Raw genomic sequence first — 22,452 nt, 5'->3', positions numbered from 1 at the left:
AAGATTTTAGGGCATGAGATTTTGATAATCGTTCTGCATTGATAACCTGGACCGAAAGTAGATACTAATGAACAAGCAAGGTGTTAGATCCAGAGCCCCCTTGGGAGCTGTTTGTGCCATTGCTTCTTCGTGCCCTACGGAGTTGTGTTTAATTAATTGGGTGCCATTTCTTCTCTCCTCCAGGGAAACGTGTCATTCATTAGTGGAAAATCTTTCCTGTTCCAGGAGATACGTGCTTTCTAGGAAGCGGAGCCACCAATTTTCCTATTTGTCCGGTAAGTACGCAAGTTCCTAATGATGTGCACCTCAGAACTCCCGACTTCTGAGCAACGGGAAGAACCACGGTCCTCACATTCCTTTGTAACTAAGAAAAGCCCAACTTCCCTTCTTTAACTATGCTACAGCATAGGTGCAGAGACAAGTTTTGGCTAGTTGCAGAAAAGAACCTTTGAAGCTTCTTCAGGAAGGTACATGACTTTCTCTCTCTCTCTCTAACTTCTGAGGAGCCTAGGAACCGACTTAAATAACTTGCAGAGAACCACTGACATATCCACGCTGGAGCGTGTTATACAGTCTGGTTTTGGTGTAAAATGGTTTCAGTTTTAAATGACCAGCTTTAGAAGATTCTTAATGGTTTTAAATGGTGTTGTATTTTTATAAATAGATCTAATTAGCCGAATATTGAATAGTGAGAAGGTTTATTCACCTTGCACCTTTATTATTATTATTATTATTAGTTTTAATTCTGTGTATGATCTTTTAATTTATTTGAGTTTGTGTTCTAATTTTCTACCACCATAGAGTTGTTCAATTGGCAATATCTGACGACTCTTAGTGTATATACAATTGCCAGTTTCACGAAATAAAGAAAAGAAAAAAAGAATGAAAACTCACAATTTGTTTCTTTGTTTACATCTTAGCAGGTTCAACTAAATTTGAGGGTGACATTGCAATTCATATCTAGGTATAATTCCTTGTGGAACGCATAGAAGGTCATAAAAACGGTTGGTATTAATTTGCTATAGTGCTCAACCATTTCGCAAATGGGCCTGCATCAAATCGAAGTGGTAAACTTGATATGGTTTAGTTGTAAGGGACCAATCTAAACCAACTCTCCAAAAGTAAAATAAGACAAGAGAATTTGAAACATGGATGATTTTGAGGGATCAAGAATTGATATGAATGTCTTCTCACAGTCTTCTGCGACCAATTTGCTGCATGGGTTTTCTGCTTCTTCACACCTAATTATGTTACTAATTTTACCAATTTCTTCGGCCTGCAAGAGATTCACAATTCCTACCCCTGGAAATTCAAAAGCAACGCTGAAGAGTTCATATATTCCATACTATTGGGCAGCTTTAGTATGTTGCATGAGTTTGTCTTTATATGATCTTATCCTATGTGTGTTATGTTACCTCTCTGGGCATGGATATGGTTTGGTTGATCTTAAACATATTGCCCAATTGGATTTTATGCTTAGAACACTCACTTGGTTTATGATCTCTGGCTTTTTGCACATTCAGTTTTCTCATTCAAGTGACAGTAAGTTCCCTATTATACTAAGGATCTGGTGGGCCTTCTACTTCCTAATGTCTTGCTCATTTTTTGTTATACATCTTGGTTTGTATTTGAAACATATGCCTTTATCAATTCTTGCCTCCGATGTTGTATCCATAATTGCTGGTGGATCAATTTGTTATGTTGGGATGTGCAAGAATGGACAACAAGATGGAGATTTCCATCTTTTGGAGCCTCTTCTGAAAAGTAGCTCCAATCGAAACAACAGTATTGACACACAAGGATCAAGTGTTGTTGGAGAGGATATAACATGTTATGCAAATGCCAATCTTCTTAGTACTTTTACTTTTGCTTGGATGGGTCCGTTGATTACATTCGGGTATAAAAAAACATTGGACCTTGAGGATGTTCCTCAACTTGCTAGTTCTGATAGTGCCAATGTGGTCTTATCTTACTTTAGAAAGAAGATTGAATCCGATGACAATGATTGTGGTAATAATTGCCAAGTAAGCACAGTCAAGCTGGTGAAGGCATTGATTTTCTTAACTTGGAAAGAAATTCTATGGACTGGTTTGTTGTCCATCATATCCACATTAGCTTCTTATGTTGGACCATACCTTATAGACACTTTCTTTCAATATATAAGCAGCTCTTGCCAACTAAGTTATAAAAGCTATATCCTAGTTTTTATTTTCTTTGTATCAAAACTCATAAGGTGCATCTCAGAGAGGCATTTGCACTTCCAATTGAGAAAGATGGGAAATAGGGCTCGTACTGCCTTGTTTGAAATGATCTATGAAAAGAATCTCAGGCTTTCAAGCCAATCAAGGCAAGGCCACACTACGGGGGAGAACATTAATTTAATGACTATTGATGTTGAGAGAGTGGATTTTTTAGTTGGTACTTGCACAATATATGGAAGGTACCTGTTCAGCTTGTTTTAGCATTGTTGATTTTGTACAAAAGCCTTGGGCTTGCTTCAATAGTTGCTTTTGTTGCTACAGTGATTTTGATGCTAGCAAATGTTCCATTAGGAAAACTACAAGAGAAAATTCAAGGGCAGTTAATGGGTGCAAAGGATCGGAGGATGAAGGTAGCATCTGAGGCTTTGAGGAATATGAGGATTCTCAAGCTCCAGGCTTGGGAGACGAAATTCTTGGCTAGGATAATTGATCTTAGGAACTTTGAAATGAAATGGTTAAAGAAGTTACTTTATACATCAGCTATGATTGCTTTTGTCTACTCGTCTAATCCCTTATTTGTATCTATGGTTACTTTTGGGTTTTGTGGGCATATGGGATTTCAGTTGGATCCGGGGAAAGATTCTAACAGCACTTGTAATGTTTGATAAGTTGCGATTGCCAATTAAAACTCTACCGGACACAATCTCAATGGTGGTTCAAAGTAAAGTTTCTCTTGATAGGATAATCTCATTCCTCTGTTTAGATGATCTTCAACAAAATATTGTGTATAAGCTTCCATCTGATAGTGCTGAAGTTGCAATTGAGATAGTCAATGGGAACTTCTCTTGGGATATTCATTCCCCTAATCTTACATTAAAAGATCTTAATTTTCAAGTGAAACATGGTATGAAAGTGGCTGTTTGTGGTTCTGTTGGGTCGGGCAAGTCAAGCCTACTTTCATGCATATTAGGAGAAATCCCAAAGGCATCTGGAGATATTAAGTTGCAGGGGGCAAAAGGCTTATGTTGCACAATCACCTTGGATACAGAGTGGTACGATAGGCAGAGACAATATATTGTTTGGAAAGGAACTAAACAAGGAAAGGTATGAGATGATTCTTGAAGCATGTTCATTGAAAAAGGACATAGAATTATGTGCATTTGGGGATCAAACTATTGTAGGTGAGAGGGGGAATCAATTTGAGTGGTGGACAAAAACAAAGAATCCAGATTGCACGTGCTTTGTACCATACTCGCTGATATTTATCTATTTGATGATCCTTTTAGTGTTGTCGATGCTCACACACAGGAACTCATTTGTTTAAGGTACTTATTTTTTGACATCTATCTTCAAATTTCCTTGATAAAATTGAATGGAAGGTATAACTTCATTAATTGCATCATAACTTACCATCACAAGTAATGTTATTTTGAAAAGGTTTGTGAACATTAACAAAGTCATGATTCAAAAAATTAAAAGAGGAAAATGATATGTAGATACAATGCATACTTTGCATGAAACCTATAGTCGTTTTTGCTTATAATTCTTACAAAAGAAATGTTACTTATAATTATGATAACTAAACTAAATTAATATGCATATCCATTTAGGTCATTAAATTAACTAAAAGTTCCTATTGAGTTATGAACGTGAACATTTGAGCTTTTATACGGGAATGCTTGCTAGGTATATTGGGTTCAAAGACAGTAATTTATGTCACCCATCAAATAGAGTTTTTATCATCCGCAGATCTTGTCCTAGTAAGAACATGCTATTGTCCATTCTTTGCTTTAAGTACATTAAACTTACTTGAAATTAATTAATTTTACTTGAAATTAATTAATTTTTACTTTTTTCTGCTTGATAGGTGATGAGAGATGGAAAGATTACTCAAACAGGAAAGTACGATGAAATTCTTGATTCAGGCACGGATTTTATGGAATTAATAGGTGCACATAGAAAAGCTTTGTTAGAGCTTAATATTGTTAAACATGAGACTACTTTGGAAAATCAAATTAACGAGAAGGAAGATGAAAGTATATTGTGTAGAAAAAGGTTTACTAAAGATGACGGGGAAAGGGAACTCAAAAACTCTATCGTTGAAAATTTGATCGGGTCAAAACCACAACTTACACAGGAAGAAAAAAGAGAAAAAGGTGGAGTTAGTCTTTCAATTTATTGGAAGTATGGTACGACCGTATATAAAGGAATTTTCGTACCACTGATAGTATTGACACAAATTCTTTTTGAACTTCTTGTAATAGTAAGTAGTTATTGGATAGTGGGGGCTTCTGATTCAAAGAACATAAGACCTCATGGCAGAGGATCTGTTTTTATGATTATTTATATTGGTTTAATCCTTGGAGGCTCTCTTTGTACACTTATAAGATCTATGCTTGTTGTAACCATCGGATACAAGACAGCTACTATGTTCTTCAACAAAATGCATATGTGCATTTTTCGTGCTCCTCTATCATTTTTTGATTCTACTCCTAATGGAAGGATTCTAAATCGGGTAAGTAAATATTATCAATTTCTTTTGATACCAAAAGAGGATTTATTTAATAATTATAAATATCAATTTAAATTTTAAAATAAACTATATTTTGTCTTTGATATGCAGATGTCTATGGATCAAAGTGCAGTTGATACTACTATTCCTCGTAAATTTGAAGAATTTCTTATTTCAATCATAGAATTTTTGGGAACTATAGCAGTAATGTCACAAGTTGCATGGCAAATGCTGATAATTTTTATTCCGATGACAGTGACATGCATTTGGTATCAGGTAACTTTCTGATTACTTCTATTTCTTATGATTGAAATTTCAATCAAGCTTAACCATGTGTTTTTATCAAATTTTTTTGTAACAGAAGTTGATAGTTAGTTTATTATTTATGTCTAGTGAGTTCAAAATCTACTTTGTTCATAATATAGTTTGTTTAGTAATGATTGGATGTTTTCACGAGGGTGAGACTAATGATTTAAACCTTACAAGAATATTTGAATTTATATATAATATATATGAAACTTGTTTTCCTAATTATAGTTATTTGGCTAATAAAAAATGTTTGGAGAAAAACAACTCAAGCTCAGTATTTTTTTTTCTTCCGCTAAAAGGTTTTTCATTAAACACAAAAAGAAAAAAAATAATATTAACCATACAAAACCAAATCACCAATGGAACCAAACTCTCAACCCCCAACAACAGTTGCACCCAATACACCCAACCTCATTGGTTCCACTCACATGTGATAACAGCATAAACAAGTTTGACTCTAAACCTAGGATAGTAAGACACATCTAGGACCAGCTCTCTCAATATTGATGCTGACAAGGGGGAATTTGTTGACGAGATTTCTAGTCTGGCAGCATTGTTGGCTAAAAAATCTGCTGCCATATTGGTTTCTCTGTGGCAATGGTAGATCTTCTAATCGATAGAAGCTAGATAAGAAAGTAAACCTCTCTATCATTGAAGAATATATATCAGGGTATCCTTCTCTACTGAATGAAGATCACCAATGCAATAGAATTACACTCAACCCAAAGCTTCTTCACCTGTAACTGTTTTGCCCAATCTAGATCGACCATGAATAAAAGGCTCCAACTCAGCCTCAAAGTTGGTCTTCACATTATAAAAGGTACTGAAATTAAATATTACAGCAGCTGATTCATTCCTGAAGACCCCTCCAGCTCCTGCCTTGCCCGGATTACCCAAAGAAAACCCGTTGATGTTCAGTTTCATCCACCCAGGTCCAAGAAGCTGCTATAATACTTCTGTAGCTCTGCTTTTCATAATCCACTTGAGACCAAAAGATCTAGCATCAGTGAAAATCCTTGGGGTGGCTCTGTTGCTGTCAAGCGTGAAAATCCACTTTCTGTAGTTGGCATAGCACCCATTCCTTAGAGAGTGTTGTATCCTCATACCTATTTTTATTGCGAGCCAGCCAAAGGTAATTAAGGAGGAGACAACCATGCATCGCAGCATGCCCTAAAGAAGAGGAATCAGCCTGTTGGTTCCGGATCTTGAAGCTTTCATGTATAGAGTTATGAACTCTCCATGATGTCCCAATCCTTGAAACCAATGCCTCCCCACAACTGTGAGCAAAATTACATGAAGGAATAGATGCTGCAGATCCTCAGCTGCATCGAAACATAAGCTACATTTGGAAACCAAAGAAATCACCTTCCCCACCAAACATTCACCTGCTAGGAGCCTTCCATGAAAAATACACCAACATGTGATAGCCTAGGCTGTAAAGAGGACTTCCAAACACAACTTGCCCAATCTACTCGCTCAACTTTGTTTCCATATAGTTCCCAAGCTGATCGATCGAATGGTAAACTCCCCATCAACTGTCCGTTTCCAGTGACAAACATCATGATGTACAACACTTGGAAGAGGAGTAAGATGTATCAACTCCAGTACATCTTGGAATCTAGCTGAAATCACCTCAGAGAGGCCCAAGCCACCATTCTAGATATAGTTTGCCACTTTTAATTGTAGTTACTCCTTCATATCACACAGAACTCCAACATAATCAGAAATATAGAAATCCCCAAGCCAATGGTCCAACCAAAAGTTAATGTTGTTGCCATCACCTATGATCCACATTTCATTGGCCTTCACGAAGCTCCACACCTTTTTAAGGCCAAGAAGCAAAGAAGATCGTTGCCCTGAAGACTTTAAGTTCCCCTTGAGTCAACAACTTTCCCCCTCACGAAAAGAGAAAAAGCAGAAACTTTATGTTTAATATTCCATGCTAATTTGTAGAGACAAGCAAAGTTGACATCTCTCAATCTTCAATGCCCCAAGCCATCATCGCGTTTTGGAGTACACACCGAAGCCAATCTCACAGTCACCTTCTTTACTAACTCAATACTGCCTATCCAAATGAAACTGTGCATCCATGCCTCTGCGTACTTAACCACAGCCTCTGGCCACCAATATATCGAGAAGTTGTGAATTGGCATAGTGGAGATTATTGAGCAACCTAGCTCAATTCTGCCAGCCATAGAGAGAAGCTTTCCACAACAACTTTGAAGCCTTTTTTTTATTTTAATATTTTTTTTATGATCTTATCTAACAAGGGCAGCAGCCTAGGGCGAGTAACCCTTCCTTTGAAGATATCAACTCCAAGATAACAAGTAGGAAAGTGGGCAAGAGGGACATGAAGAAGCTCCGAAATCTTTTGCTTCCTACGAGGAGACGTCCAAGAAAAAGTTTGCTCTTTTCCATACTAATGTGCTATCATGAAAACTCCTGATATTTTTTCAAGAAATACACTAAAGCCTTCACATAACTTAGAGAAGCATTAGCAGAAATAAAAATATCATCTGCATACAACAGAAACAAGGGAACCTCAACCCCTCTAGGACCAGATAAATCCTTGAGCTTACCCTCTAGAAGCATATAACAAAGACCTCTACATAGGACCTCTTTTGAAAAGAGAAAAAGCAAGGGAAACAAAGGATCTCCTTGGCGTCGACCTCTTTCCACCCCAAAAAAACCAATGGGCCCACCCACCAATCAAAAGAATATAAATTTTGGAGGATAAATACATCTCATGGATCAAATCCACCCACCATTCAAAGAAACCAAAACATCTCAAAACAACGAACAAAAATCCCAAGACATAATAGTATCATAAACCTTCATAATTTCTAGTTTTAAGCCCATGCCAACCACTCTAATAGAAGTATGTAATAAATTTCGTAAGCTCAAAAGCAACTGCAATATTTTCTAAAATCAACTTACCTCTCTAGAAAGCTCCCTGCTCTTCGAAAATAAGTTTCGGAAGGATGGGACTGAGAAGGAAGGCCATCAGTTTAGATAGACCCTTGCAAAATAAATTCCCATGCCAATAGGACTAAATTTCTCAAGCACAACCACATTCTCCACTTTGGGAAGGAGAGTAATGAAACTATTATTCACCCCTTTGGCAATTTACCTTTTCGAAAAAATGATCTCACTACAGTCCCAAAATCATAGGATACAACTTCCCAACATTTTTTGAAGAAACTTTTCGGAAAACCATCACAACCAAAAGCATTGTCAGGGTTAAGATCCCACACTACACTTTTAATTTCCTCATCGGATGGTAGCACTTTTAATTTCCTCATCAAATCGACACTTGCTGGAGGATTTCCCCCTTTAATGGCAATGACAAACGTGGGGAGCGGTCTCCTTTGAGGCTTTGATGAATCTGCAATTGCTATCCTTTTCACTTCTTAAAAGGAATGATGTTTTTAGTTAAAAAAAAAAAAAAAAAACTAGTTTATCTAGCTAGTTTGAGCACCTATAAGTCATTGCTTGTATTTGAAATTTGTTCATGATTATTTGATTTAAAGAAAAAACAGATACCAAAAGATCTGGATAAAATTTTGTTAAGTTCATGATCATTTTATTTGGAGATGAAGAACTTGAGATGTTTTTAATATACAAAATGATCTTTATAATTCTTTCAACGTATAATAAAAACACAAAATAGTAACCATTCAATAGTTGATAAAAATATATTGGACTAGAATTTCCCCTCAGTGATGATAGCATAACTATAAAGCAAATAGATGTAAATTATAACTTGTGCTAAGATGTCCCTCATAATTATTTCTAAATCATTCTCACACACACATATAATTTGAGATACATATGTTTTTAATGTTGTATCTAAATTCCTTTATACGAACTTTGTTTTGTAGCAATATTACATATCTGTAGCACGAGAACTATCACGGCTGGCTAGAGTATGTCAAGCTCCAATTATCCAACATTTTGTTGAATCCAGTTTGGGTTCAACTACAATCAGATGTTTTGATCAAGAAAAGAGGTTTATAGAGACCAATCTAAAATTGGTGGATGGGTATATCCGACCTAAATTTCATTTTTCTGGAGCAATAGAGTGGTTATGCTTCCGCATGGATATACTAGCATCTATCACATATGCCCTTTTTTTGGTTTTATTGCTCTTAATGCCGAAGGGAGTAATTAATCCTGGTATAAGTTGAACTTGAAAGTTTGCAAAATCAGTACTTAGAGCAACTATAACTACTTGTTTACATGAAGGCATTCTTTTCTTAACATATCTAATTTTTTTTGGTCCCTCTTTTGAAGCTCTTGTTGGACTGGCAATCACATACGGGCTTGGTTTTAGTATGCATGGGGTCATATGGGATCTTTGCAGTCTTGAGAATAATATTATATCTGTTGAGAGAATATTGCAGTATACTTATATCCCTAGTGAAGCCCCTCTGTTGGTAGAAGAAAACAAACCGAGTCATGAATGGCCATCACAAGGAAAAATTGATATTGCTGGTCTGCAGGTAATTTCTCCAATTCAGATTCTTCGAGTTTTTATATCTTGATCCTTTACTTCCTTGTGTAAAGTTATTATTTTAACATTGTTCTTACTTTTATGGATTTTTGCTAGGTTTCTATATTTTGATAATTCATACGTGCAGGTTCGATATGCTCCACATCTTCCTTTTGTTTTGCGAGGTATGACATGCACTTTTCCAGGAGGATTCAAGATAGGTATTGTTGGGCGAACAGGAAGTGGTAAATCAACTCTCGTACAAGCTCTCTTTCACATGCTTGAGCCAACAGCGGGTCAAATTTGGATAGATGATACCAACATTTTCAGCATTGGCCTTCATAATTTGCGGTCAAAATTGAGCATTATCCCACAAGATCCAGTAATGTTTGAAGGAACTTTAAGAAACAATCTTGACCCACTCGGAGATTACACTGATGAACAAATTTGGGAGGTAAGGTTTTTGGCTTTTATACTTGACATTCAATCAGAGATATTACTGTGATAGCTAGACATATGTAGCTAGTTATTGAGGGTTTGCATACGAAAAGGCATATGTTATTGACTTATTGCCTAGGACATGTATTTCAGGTTCCTTTTTCTTTTTCCCCTACTAAATCTGATGGTTGGTACCAAATTAGGGTCCCTTATTCTAACATTCAACTCCATTTTCATTCAACAAGAGTAAGCATTCATTGTGGGGATGATAGGGGAAAAGAAGAAAAAAAACTAGGTTAAACAGGGCATTTCATGACCATTTGGATGTAATTAACCAAAAGTTACAGATGTAGAGTGGCAGCCTGGCAGGCTACCTTGTGAAACCGACATATGGAACTAGAGCACGAATGACAGCAAAGAGCGGCCTGCTGCTCAATATGGTCTTAACAGCCCCAAACTACCTGTTTGTAAGGGGATTTTGACCTCATAAAATTCCTTCACAATCTATAATTCTTGCTTACCATTTTTTTATTTAATTCATGTACCTTTTCCAATGGCTTTTGCTTATTCCGTCTTCTCCTCCTCTAGAACCTAATAATACCACAGTCAATATTATTACAATAATACAATTTAACTATGAGATACTACACCTTGTTTTCCATTTCCACTTGTATTGCATTTGTATTCCAACCTTTGGCTATCTCATCTATAATCATTAATTCTATTTCATTTTAAACCATCAAATGTGTTCATAAGTTGACATTCGCCTTTCGTTGTCTTAAGGCTCTAGATGGATGCCAACTTGGTGATGAAGTTAGAAAGAAGGAAGGGAAGTTGGATTCTTCAGGTTGGTTCTTCTAATATTCACTCTATACCAACTTTTCCTGCTGTCCTTTTATCCATGCATAAAATCAGGTCATTATTGATTATGTATTTAACTTCTAGTAGAAAATGGCAACATGAAACAAAACAACCGCTTTCTTCCCCCCCCCCCCCCCCCCACAAAAAAAAAAAAAAAAAAAAAAAAAGAAGACTAAAAGAATTTCTGCTATGTGAAGGAAAGTAGAGAAAGCGAAGTTAATGAAAATAAGGATCAAAATAGATAACCCACTTACCCATGGTGGTTGCTACAGTGACAGAGAATGGAGAGAACTGGAGTATGGGTCAAAGGCAACTAGTTTGCTTAGGACGGGTATTACTAAAGAGGAGCAAAGTGTTAGTACTTGATGAAGCTACTGCATCAGTGGATGCTATGACTGACTATCTAATTCAGCGAACCCTTAAGCAACACTTTTCAAGGTCTACCGTCATCACAATTGCACATAGGATAACATCAATTCTTAATATTGACAAGGTTTTGCTCCTTGATAATGGTTAGTAACTAGTAATTAGTACACCAAAAATTCATTTGAATTTGGCTCTAAGTCTTTTCTTATCTAGTGATTGCTAATCAGATTAACAAGTTTTCTTGTATTAAGCAGGTCAAATATTAGAGTATGATTCTCCAGCCAAATTGTTAGAGATCAGGTCCTCGTCATTTGCAACACTCGTTAGGGAGTATACCCAAAAATGGGGATCATAATTTTAAATGTGTAACTTTCAAATGATCATCTCTAAGTAGGTTGCACAGGGAATGCAACCTTGGTGTCTACTAAGATCTATATTTTATGTGAAAGAAAAGAAGGAAATTAGCAGAGAACTCAAGAGAAGTTAACGTGGTTCGATTGTGTACTTCAACCTACGTCCACAGTGAAGAGCAACTACTAGTTTTCTTTATTGTATATTAAATTGTATTTGTACATGGTTTTATATAGAATTCTTAAGAGTTTCTTGATATTGTACTATTCTTGAAAATATTGTTGTCTTGTATAAGAGTAAGTGACAGTGATAGAGTCCAACTACTTGGTTCTTTTACATGTGTTGGAATTCTTAGCTTGAGTTTCAAATTTGAATTTATTTGAATGTCTATCTCCACACATGACCGAAATACCTTGAGGTGATTCACTTGAGTTGGAACCCTTCATAGCTGAATTGTCTTGAGGTGGTTTAGTTGGGTTGAAACTCTTAAAATCTAGCTTCTGCAAGTTGCTGTGGTAGAGTTCCTATGGGACTCATGGAGGTCCCTTAACATGCCCCCCAATCTCAACAGCTGGGACGTAACGTTGATATTGCCCATCAAGAAAGTGAACTGTTAAGATGAAAGTGGTTTGGTAAAAATATTTGCCAATTGATCCTTGGTGGACAAAAATTGAACTTCAAGATGGTGTTTGGCCACTTTGTCGCGAACGAAGTGATAGTCAACCTCCACATGCTTTGTGCATGCATAAGAAAAGGGTTGGCAGTGAGATATGAGGCCCCCACATTGTCCGATCATAGGACGGGTGGAGTGTATAAGAAAATTTGTAATTTTTTAAGTAAGGTCTGAAGCCAAGTCAACTCAGCTGCAGTATTGGCAGGGGCCTTGTATTCAGATTTAGTACTAGACCGAGCCACTGTAGCTTGCTTTTTGGAGCTCCAGAAGACAAAATTTATGCCCAAGAAAATAGGATAACCTCCTATGGACTTGTGATCATCAGTGCAACCTATGCAATAAGCATCCAAAAAAGTTGATAACTATTAATCAGAAAATTTATGAATAAGTAACCCTTTAGTAATCATGCCCTTCAGATAGAGAAGAATCAGTTTGATAGTTGACCATTGATCAGTGGTTGGATTATGCATGAATTGACAAACCTTATTGACAGCAAACTAAATGTCAAGCCTTGTAAGGGTAGCATCTTGGAGAGCACCCACAATACTCCTGTACTGAGTTGGATCAGAATGTAAACAGTCCTAAGTACCCCTGTATAGATAAATAGAGAAGTATCAGTCTTGGACCCCTAAAAACCATATTCCAAAAGAAATGTACTTAGCCTATCTAACCATGCACCGCCTGCTTTAGCCCATAGAGAGACCGATGGAGCCTATAAACATAATTTGGATTATGAGAGTTAGTGAAACTTGGTGGTTGTTTTATGTGCACAGTTTATAGTAATATACCATGCAAGAATGCATTTTGAACATCTAGTTGGTGAATCGGCCAAGGTTTTGATACATCAATAGAAAGAACCAACCGAATGGTGGTCAGTTTGACCACCAGGCTGAAGGTTTCATTATAGTCAAGTCCTTCTTATTGGTTGAACCATCTAGCAACTAAGTGAGCCCTGTACCACTCAATTGACCCATCATTTTTCGTTTGATCCGAAAAATCCACTTACAACAAATAATATTCTCTGAGTTGGGAACATCAACCAAAGACCAGGTGTCATTCTTTAGTAGGACAGTGAACTCCTCATCCATGACTTTTCTCCAGTAGGTTATTTATTGGCAGTAGTGAAAGTGGTGGCCTCAATGTGTGTAAGGTATGGAGAATGTGAAGCGGCAAGATAGGTTTTAGGTTTCTTAGTGCCATCTTTATTGTGGGTGAACATAGGGTGGGAATTTATGGGTTGGGTAGAAATAGGAAGATCTACAACAAGTTATATATTCAGAAGATAGGCAGCTATATTGGGTGAGGAAGGTGGAGAGGAATTGGTGGAGGGGAGAAGGGGGGATTGGGTTCGGCTAGAGTGGAGGGGCAAGTGTAGAGTCAAATAGGGACGGGACTTTAGAGATGGAGCTGGGTTGGTTAGGTAAGGTAGGAGTGTCCAAGGGAGGGAGGACAGGGGGGAGGGCCAAGTAAGGATGGCAAGGGGAGGGTTTGCGGGAGAGATGGAGGCGCTTCACCAAAGGGAAAATGCTGCTCATCAAAAACAACATGACGAGAGATTATTATTTTCTAGTGATCTTATCAAAACATTTATACCCACGGTGACGGGAATTATAACCCAAGAAAATGTGAACCCTAGAACAAAAATCAAGATTGTGTTTATTGAAGGGTCTAAGATAGGGATAACAAGGACACAAAGACACGAAGGGTTTGATAGTTTGGGTTTTCACCAAAAAGTTTAAATAAGGGACACATTCCCCAAAATCCTAGTAGGCATCCTCTTTATGAGAAAAACAATACTTTCAAATGCATGGTTCCAATATTTTTGAGGAGTGTGGGAATGGGCTAACAGAGTCAATCCAGTCTCAATTGTATGTCTCCGTCTCCTCTCAACAGCCCCACTTTGTTCATGGGTGTGTGGGGAAGGTAATCGGTGTGCAAATCCATAATCGGTCAGAAAAGTGGAGAAAAATGTATACTCGCCACCCCAGTCACTACAAAACCGTTTATATTTCGCCCAAAAAGATTCTCAACCAACTTCTTGAATCTCTAAAACACACCAAATGCTTTGGCTTTAATAGTTAAAGGATACACCCAAATAAACTTACTTAATGCATCCACAAAAATCATGTAATACTAATAACGTTCAATAGAAACAGAGGGCAAAGGCCCCTAAACATCTGAATAAATTAAGTCTAGAGGATGCTTAAAAACAGTTTTAGAAAGTTCAAAGGGGGAGTTTATGACTCTTCCCTTGTTGGCAAGCACTACAAACTAAAAAAATCCTTTTCTTTAATGAAAGGTAAATCAAAGGTAGAAATTAAATGTCGAACAAATTTAAAGCTAGTGGCTCATCCGTGAATGCCATGAAAATAAGTTTGTCTTTTCACCAACAAAAGCATGCTTTGTAGTGGAAGTATTAAACTAGGAAAGCCCATTAGTTCCATCCTTGCAGAAGACTCTTCCCTGTGATGGGATCCTCCACATAATCGATGTCAGGGTGAAGTTCAAAGATAGCATTATTATCTCTGGTTAATTGAGAAACAGACAACAAATTTTTCGTAATTGCAGGCACATGTAAGACATCACGAAGAAATAATGAACCAGAGGAGGAGAGTGGAACCATACCAATGTGAGCAATTTGCAAGTTAGCACCATTATCAATATGAACTTGATCATGACCATGATATGGTTGGGTTGGATTCAGGGAAGCAAAAACCAGAAGTCATGTGGTGTGTTGCTCCTGAATCAGCGTACCAGTAGAGTCCGCAATAGGAGGAGGTGCATATCCCGAAAACTTGCAGCAATTGAATTATTTAATGCACTTTGAAAGGCATGATTAAAATGCTGGTGGCAGTCCAATACTTTATCATCCTTTCGATTACACATTTGACAAAACTCATTATGTCCAAAAGTTTCAGATCCTTTTGCAGTTGGAAAATTTGTAGGATGATATCCATTAGAATGAGATTGATGGTAATGGTTTGGTAGGGGCCATCCTCTATAAAGTCTTCCACGACCAGCTGAACGGCCTCTATGTGGGGGGAAGAAGGGAGCCAAATGGGTCTAGGAGCAATGAGTGATGCTCCAACAACCAGATTGGCTAAAGGGGGTAAATCAAGAGAGGAGGTCTCATCATTTAATCAAATTTCCTGAGTTAGCAACATTCCATATAACTCATTATAGGAGACATGATTCTCACGAGTAGAGTTAGAGGTCATAAAGGCAGCATATTCAGGACCAAGCCCATTCAAAACATAGAGGCGTAAGTCTTCATCTAATAAACTCTTAGAAATAACAACTAATTGCTCCGCAACATATTTAATTTTAAGAAGATAATCATGAATGGTATTACCTCCCTTTTTAATGTTCTGAAGATGAAGTCCAAGTTGCACGACTCGAGCTATTGAAGAGGACGAATAGAGCTTTTCTAACTAATCCCATACGGCCTTAGCATTAGTGGATCCAATGACTTGGGTGTGAACATTCTCAGTCTGGGAAGCAAGGAGCCAGCACATTAACAGTTAATCTTGACGAACCCAATGATCATACATCAGATTTCGGAGATGCGTAGGAGGAGTTGTAGCAAAGGAAGCGTCCAGAACAGTTGGGGGTGGGCAAGGATCAGTCCCATCAATGATTCAATACAAGCCATAGGTTCGCAACAAGGGAACAAGCTGATTTTTCCACATCAAGTAATTGCTCTCATTCAGCTTAATAGAGAGGAAGTTGTTGAGAGAGGGAAATGAAGGGGATGGGAGACCGACCTGGGCATTAGATGCCATATTAAAATCTATATTTTTTTTGTGAAAAGAAAAGAAGGAAATCAGAACAGAACTCAAGAGAAGTTAACGTGGTTCGTTGTGTACTACAATCGACATCCATGGTGAAGAGTAGCTGCTAGTTTTCTTCATTGTATATTAAATTGTATTTGTACATGGCTTTATATGGAATTTTCAAGAGTTTCTTGCTATGCTACAACTCTTGTAAGCATTGCTGCCTTGGATAAGAGTGAGTCATTGTGAGAGAGTCCAACTACTGGGTTGTTTTACATGTGTTGGAACTCTTAGCTTGAGTTCCAAATATGAGTTGATTTGAAAGTCTATCTCCACACATGACGAAAATATACCTTGAGGTGATTCACTTGAGTTGGAACTCGTCATCGCTGAATTGTCTTCAGGTGATTCAGTTGGGTTGAAACTCTTCAAATCTAGCTTCTATGAGTTGTTGTGGTAGAGTTCCTGTGGGACTCGTGGAGGTTCCTTAACAGTGTCCAACATAACCACATAGAGAATTCCAATGTTTGCCATGGATGCCATGAGAATAATGGGGATTTCTTAATGATAATAATGAGTTCATTTGAGAAGTTAACATGAGCAAGTTGATCCATGCCAGCTTATAGAAGCATTTCGATTATGGGGATGGATCCCAGAGTTAAGAGTTAGGAATCCATGGGGGTGCATGAAGAGTCATTTCAAAAGTTTGATTCTCTCTTTCTTTTGATTTGGTGGTCTCCCGAGGTTTTTGCTTGAGTTTCACATGATTCCATGTAATGTCTCGCTTTCCATGTTAGGAAAAAGGCCTTTATTTGTAAAGGATCGACAATACTCAGGTAGTAAATAGATATCTTTTATGAATTTTTTTTTGTCAAGTAAATATGTAAAATCATCTAAAAACATATAACAAATATTTACCAAAGAAAAAAAAAGTATATATTGTTATAAAATAAAGAAGATATTGAATATAAAGAAGAAAGACAAGATGAATTCAATCAGAACTAGTCCATTCAGTTGAGTGCATTATATATTTATAGTAGAAGGAACATCTACTCTGATATGGAAATATCAGAGTCTACAAAGAAATAAAATATATGATTCTTACACACAATAAGATATTCTTGATATGGAAAGATAGATTGCCACCCAAGATAGAAGGTGCATAGAATGGAAATATTGACTGCCAACATTGTGTGTTGAGATCACCGTAATCTTCAATTAAGATGGGAATGTGAATCACCAAGATTGTATGCTAAGGTAGTTGAGATCTTCAATTGGAAGTATTGTCTATTGGGGGATGATAGATATCCACAATCAATATTATTTATAACATTCCCCCTTGGATGTCCATCAATAGATAATGTACCTCGTTAAAACCTTACTAAAAAAAACCCTATGAGAAAAAATCTTAGTGAAGGAAAAGAGTATACATATCTAAATAATACGTATTGGTAGCTGCTTCATTAAAAACCTTACCAGGAAAACCCAGTGGGACAAAACCTTGGTTAAGGGAAAAAGAGTGAAGCACGTATTTTACTCCCCCTGATGATAACATCATTGAATATATTTGAATACGTACATTCTAATATCATATATCAGCTTCTCAAGATTTGAAGTATGCAACTTCTCAATAGATAAATTTGTCAACTTATCACTTGAACGAGTTTGTTGAACATCGATTTCACCATTTCATTGAAGACCATGAATGAAGAAGAATTTCGGTGAAATATGTATCGTTCTATCTCCTTTGATGTATCTTCACTTCAATTAAGTTATGCATGCAACATAATCTTCATATAATATTGTTCAAACCTCTTTTTCTAATAGAAGATTGCATGCTTCCTGAATGTGTTGTATCATTGATCTAAACCAAATATAAAATAGCTAACATTCACTTGTGAATAAATAGTCTGTTTGAGATCTAGTTGTATATAGATCAAATAAAAATCTTGCATCTGCATAAAAAGTAAGTTGATGTCCACATTCATAAAATAATATCATATCAATAATTTCTCAAATATACTGAAATATATGTTTTATAACATTTCAGTGTCTTCATATTGTAGAAGAAATAAATCTTGTTAATACACTTATAGAAAATGCTATATCTGGTCTTATACCATTAGCAAAATACATTAATACCCCAATTGCACTAAGTATGGTACTTTATGACCAAGAAATTTTTCACTATTTTCTTGGGGTCAAAATGAATCTTTCTTTATATTGAGCGATCTCACAACCATTGGGGTACTCAATGGAAGTATTTTATCTAGATAAAATCTCTTGAAAATATTTTCTATATAAGTTGATTGATGAACGAATATTTCATTCGTCAAATGCTCAATTTACAAGTCAAGACAAAACATTGTCTTTTCAAGATTTTCATTTCAACTTTCTTCAAATAATCTACTGCTTTTGGAAACTCTTTAGGAGTTTCGATGATATTTAAATCATCATCATATATACTTACTAAAATTAAATCCATATCCTTTAGTAAAGGCATAATAATAAATTGGATCATTTTTATATTTTTCATTTAATAAATATCCACTAAGGAGATTATATCATATATGCCTTGATAATCTTTGAAGCCTTATTGAACAAACTTCCTAGGAATTTTTATATGTTTCAGTCATTTTGAATCATTCAAGGATTTTCATATATATATTTCATACTGGAGTGAGCCATATAAATAGGCTGTAATAATATCCATTAGACGCATGTTAAAATTTTCATATACTGCCAGATTAATAAGATATCTGAAGGTGATTGCATCCACCACAAGAGAACATGTTTCCATGTAATCAATGCCAGGCATATGCGGAAATTCTTGTGCCATAATTCATGCTTTATATATCATGATTTCATTATTTTTCTCATTTCATTTTTCGCAGAAAACTCAATTGTACCCCACTGGCTTTATACCTTCAGATGTTGGACTACAGGTCCAAAAACTTTTATTTTCAAGCGAATTCAATTCTGCTTGAATTGCGTATCTACATTTTGGCCAATCATTTATTGATTTATATTCATCAACAAATTTATGTTCAAGATCCTCGTCTTGTTGTATTATTTCAACAATAATATGTAAAAATGTTGTCGACAACTTTATCATTTCGGTTTCATCTTTTTCCTGCAATGACATAACTAATCGAGATCTCTTCATTATTTTCAGGTACCTAAACCTCTTCTGGGGTTTCATAGAAAGTTATGTCTTCGGGATTTTCATAATCAATTGTCTACATTTTATGACCATCTTGATCATTTGCTCATTTCTTTTTCTAGGATTTTATCCTTGGAACCGATTGATCTTCCACGTTTTAAATGTGGTTTAATTTCATTTGCACTGATAGATTGTCTTGTTGGAACATCAACTTTAATTGGAGCATAATTTACAGCTGGAATATGAGATTTAGTAACTCTTAGCAGGTCAACAAATCTGGCAGTTGATTTATAATATTTATTGCATTATCTTTTGAACTTCAAGTTCACAGTGCTCATTGCGAGGATCTAATGAGATAATGATAATGCATACAATCAATCTCTTTTTCCAACTGTTTATTCTCTCCCCCTCATGTTGGAAAAACTAATTCATTGAAATAATACTAAGCAAGTATTGCATTAAATAAATCTCCTATCCTTAGCAATATATTGAATTATATAAGGAGATTCATATCCAACATATATTCCCAACTTTATTTTGATACTCATCTTTGTGCGATGTGGTGGAGCAATTGGAACGTAAGCCGCACATCCAAAAGTTTTAAGATGAGAAATATTTGGTTTCTGACCATAAGCCAATTGTAATAGGGAGAATTTATGACAACCTTTTGGCCTGATGAATACAAATGATGCTTTGCTCTCATAAACAATGGTTTAGCCATTAATTGGAGATAATTAATAAATAATTTTACCAAACCATTTTGGATATAAACATGAGCAACAGGCTATTCAACTGTGATCTCAGTTGTTATCCAATAATCATAAAGCCTGAGATGTAAATTCACCAGCATTATCAAGACAAACTGTCTTTATCTTATAATCCATAAATTATGCTCTTAATCTCATTATTTGAGCAAACAATCTCGCAAATACCAAATTGCGAGTTCATAATGAACATACATGTGACCACTTTATAGATGCATATACTAAAATCATATATTATCTGAATGGTTCACATGATGGGTGAATGGGCCCATATATTTCACCCTCTATACGTTTCAAAAACATAGTGATGCGTCCAAAATCTACTCAGCCCTTAGATCTTCTCGAGATGACCTGCAAAACGAAAGCGTCAGATGTGGCCCGACCGCGGGGGTCGGGTCGGGAGTCCACCTCCAAAGGCTAAGTTAGTTGATGAACTTAATCACAAATGGCTCTGCTAGAAGCATAGAGCTAATGAATGAAGAACTGGGAAAGGTGATCTAGATCGTGAGCCCCTGATAGTTTACGTCTACCAGTGTGTATATCAATCTCTATCCCTCACCTCGTATGGCAGTGAGGTTTATATAGAGTGTACCTTCGAATCTCCTTCGTTGGATGCACTTGAGCCTTCTTCGGGTAGTCGTTGGATCTTAACAGTTAGATCCGTTGAGCGATAGACTTCTACTAGTTTGGACTAGTAGAGGACTCCTGAGATAACCTTTAGGTTATGCGATGCTTATCCCTTCGATAATGATTAGCTGCAGCCGTCAATTCGAGTCTGCCATCATTAGGGTAATTAACCTAATTCATAAGTTGAATTAGGGCGTGCTTGTAGCTGAATAAGTTTTCTTCCTCAGCAAGCCATCTTACGGATTCGGTTCGCTCGGGAGCGAGTCGTTTCCTTCTGTCTCGACCGGAGTCGAGGATCAAACCAGGTATGAACCCGGTTCGATCATATTTTCTCCATATCATGAGCCCCCCAGACCAAGCGTTCGGTCGATCCCGAGGGCTTGGTTTTTAACTGGGTTCTTCATCAGGCAATAGTCTCTGCGTGTTCCATTAAATGTCATATCACATTTAATGCGGTGGTCACTTTTCCTCGAGCATTGTGAGGGTAAGGCCACGTGTCTCCTTGCAGTCGATCTGTCGTGGCTCACGTAATCCAAGCGACGGTTTTCGAACGCCTGTTTCGGATTCGTGAGTTCAAACTTTCAAAACGTCTTCTAATCTTGATCGTTGATTTTGAATCAATCTCGATCGTTCAGATTCCCGAACACTCGTGCGGGTGCTTTTAAAAATGGTTCGTTGTCTTCGTAGGTTTCATTCTTCCTGTCCGGAATTTGAACCTTTGTCGTCTGCTTCGCGCCTTCCTGCTCTCAAGCTTTTGCCTCACTGAATCAGTAAGTTTACTGGCCTTTTTCTTTTTGTACCTTACTGAAACAAGTATTGGCGGATAATAGGGTTTCTCTGGTATCCAGTGTTAGTAATAGTAGTGGTAATGAAGCTTTTGCTTCTCCTCCTTCCGAACAGTCGGATAGTGATAACAAAACCCTAACTGTCCTCTGGCGTGAGTTTGTTGAAGTTTCTCAAAAAGGTTTAGAGAGAAAAACCGAAACTCCTTCTGTCCTTCTTGAGTCTGGATCTTCCAAGACTTCTAGGATAATTGCCGAGTCTTCTAGGCAGCCTCAAACTTCCAAGTTCGATGGCGGACCTGGCTCTGTTCCCTCCATTTTCAAGGAGGAAACCCTTCTTTCAGCGATCCAAGATTTTGATTTTCCTTCCTCTTATCAGGTTAGGGCTCCCCATCCTAATGAGAGGGTTGATTCAACCCTTTCGGATGAATTTTCTCTACACATAGATGCACTGGAAAGCGGGGTTCGCTTTCCCTTTTTTAATCCTTTGTTTTCAGCCGTTCTGAATCATTGGGACATTTGTCCTGGAATGCTCCTTCCCAATAGCTGGCGTCTCATCATCGGCTTCTTGGGTTTGTGTTTTGAACTTGGCATTACGCCATCTCTTTCTCTCTTTATGCATTTTCATGTTCTTTCTATCTCCCATCCTCCCGGCTGGGTTTTTCTGTCCAAACGCAATAAAGCTGAACTTGATTGGAGGGGCAGCATCCTTGTCAAAGGAACTTGCCCTTCTAACCACAAAAGATGGCGCGAACGATACTTTTTCTGTCGAGCGCCTCCATCAGATCTTAACTTCCCGACCGTCTGGAGGCGGTGTATTTCTTCTTCTGAGAGTAACCGAGGCCTACCCTTATCAAAAGAAGACGAGGCGGCCATCAGGAAGATCAAATCCATTCCATGGTATCAAGAGATACATGGACTTGAGGTGGAGTATAACTCCATTCTTCAGTACTGGGACTTGACTCATTGTGAGCTTCTATCCATCATCTTTTAATTTTACTGAAGTGATACGTCTTTAATTCTGACTTTTTCTCTTCTTTGCAGTGCCTCCAAGAATGAACCTCGAGAACCTGCGAGTGAAGGCCGCTAGGGCCGTTGTGACGGCCAAGTAACGATCGCCTAGAGCCTTGACCGGTGATC

The 22,452-nt window shown here is 37.1% G+C and overlaps 1 protein-coding gene across 1 annotated transcript; it reads left to right on the top strand.

Annotated features, from left to right (window-relative positions):
* Positions 1–1,148: 1,148 nt before the first annotated feature.
* LOC149023901 (ABC transporter C family member 3-like) lies at positions 1,149–11,534 on the top strand. Its single transcript, XM_089142862.1, is given in 15 exon segments — positions 1,149–2,400; positions 2,403–2,830; positions 2,832–3,206; positions 3,208–3,390; positions 3,392–3,454; positions 3,456–3,519; positions 3,864–3,961; positions 4,069–4,716; positions 4,825–4,989; positions 8,904–9,198; positions 9,316–9,524; positions 9,663–9,968; positions 10,736–10,799; positions 11,086–11,325; positions 11,434–11,534. Coding segments are annotated over 15 exon segments (4,491 nt in total).
* Positions 11,535–22,452: the final 10,918 nt, after the last annotated feature.

The sequence above is a fragment of the Hakea prostrata genome, chromosome 2, assembly GCF_041222555.1.
Source record: "Hakea prostrata isolate BN-2017 chromosome 2, UWA_Hpros_2, whole genome shotgun sequence".
NCBI classification, from domain to species: domain Eukaryota; kingdom Viridiplantae; phylum Streptophyta; class Magnoliopsida; order Proteales; family Proteaceae; genus Hakea; species Hakea prostrata.
This window is presented reverse-complemented; position numbering and strand designations above follow the sequence as displayed.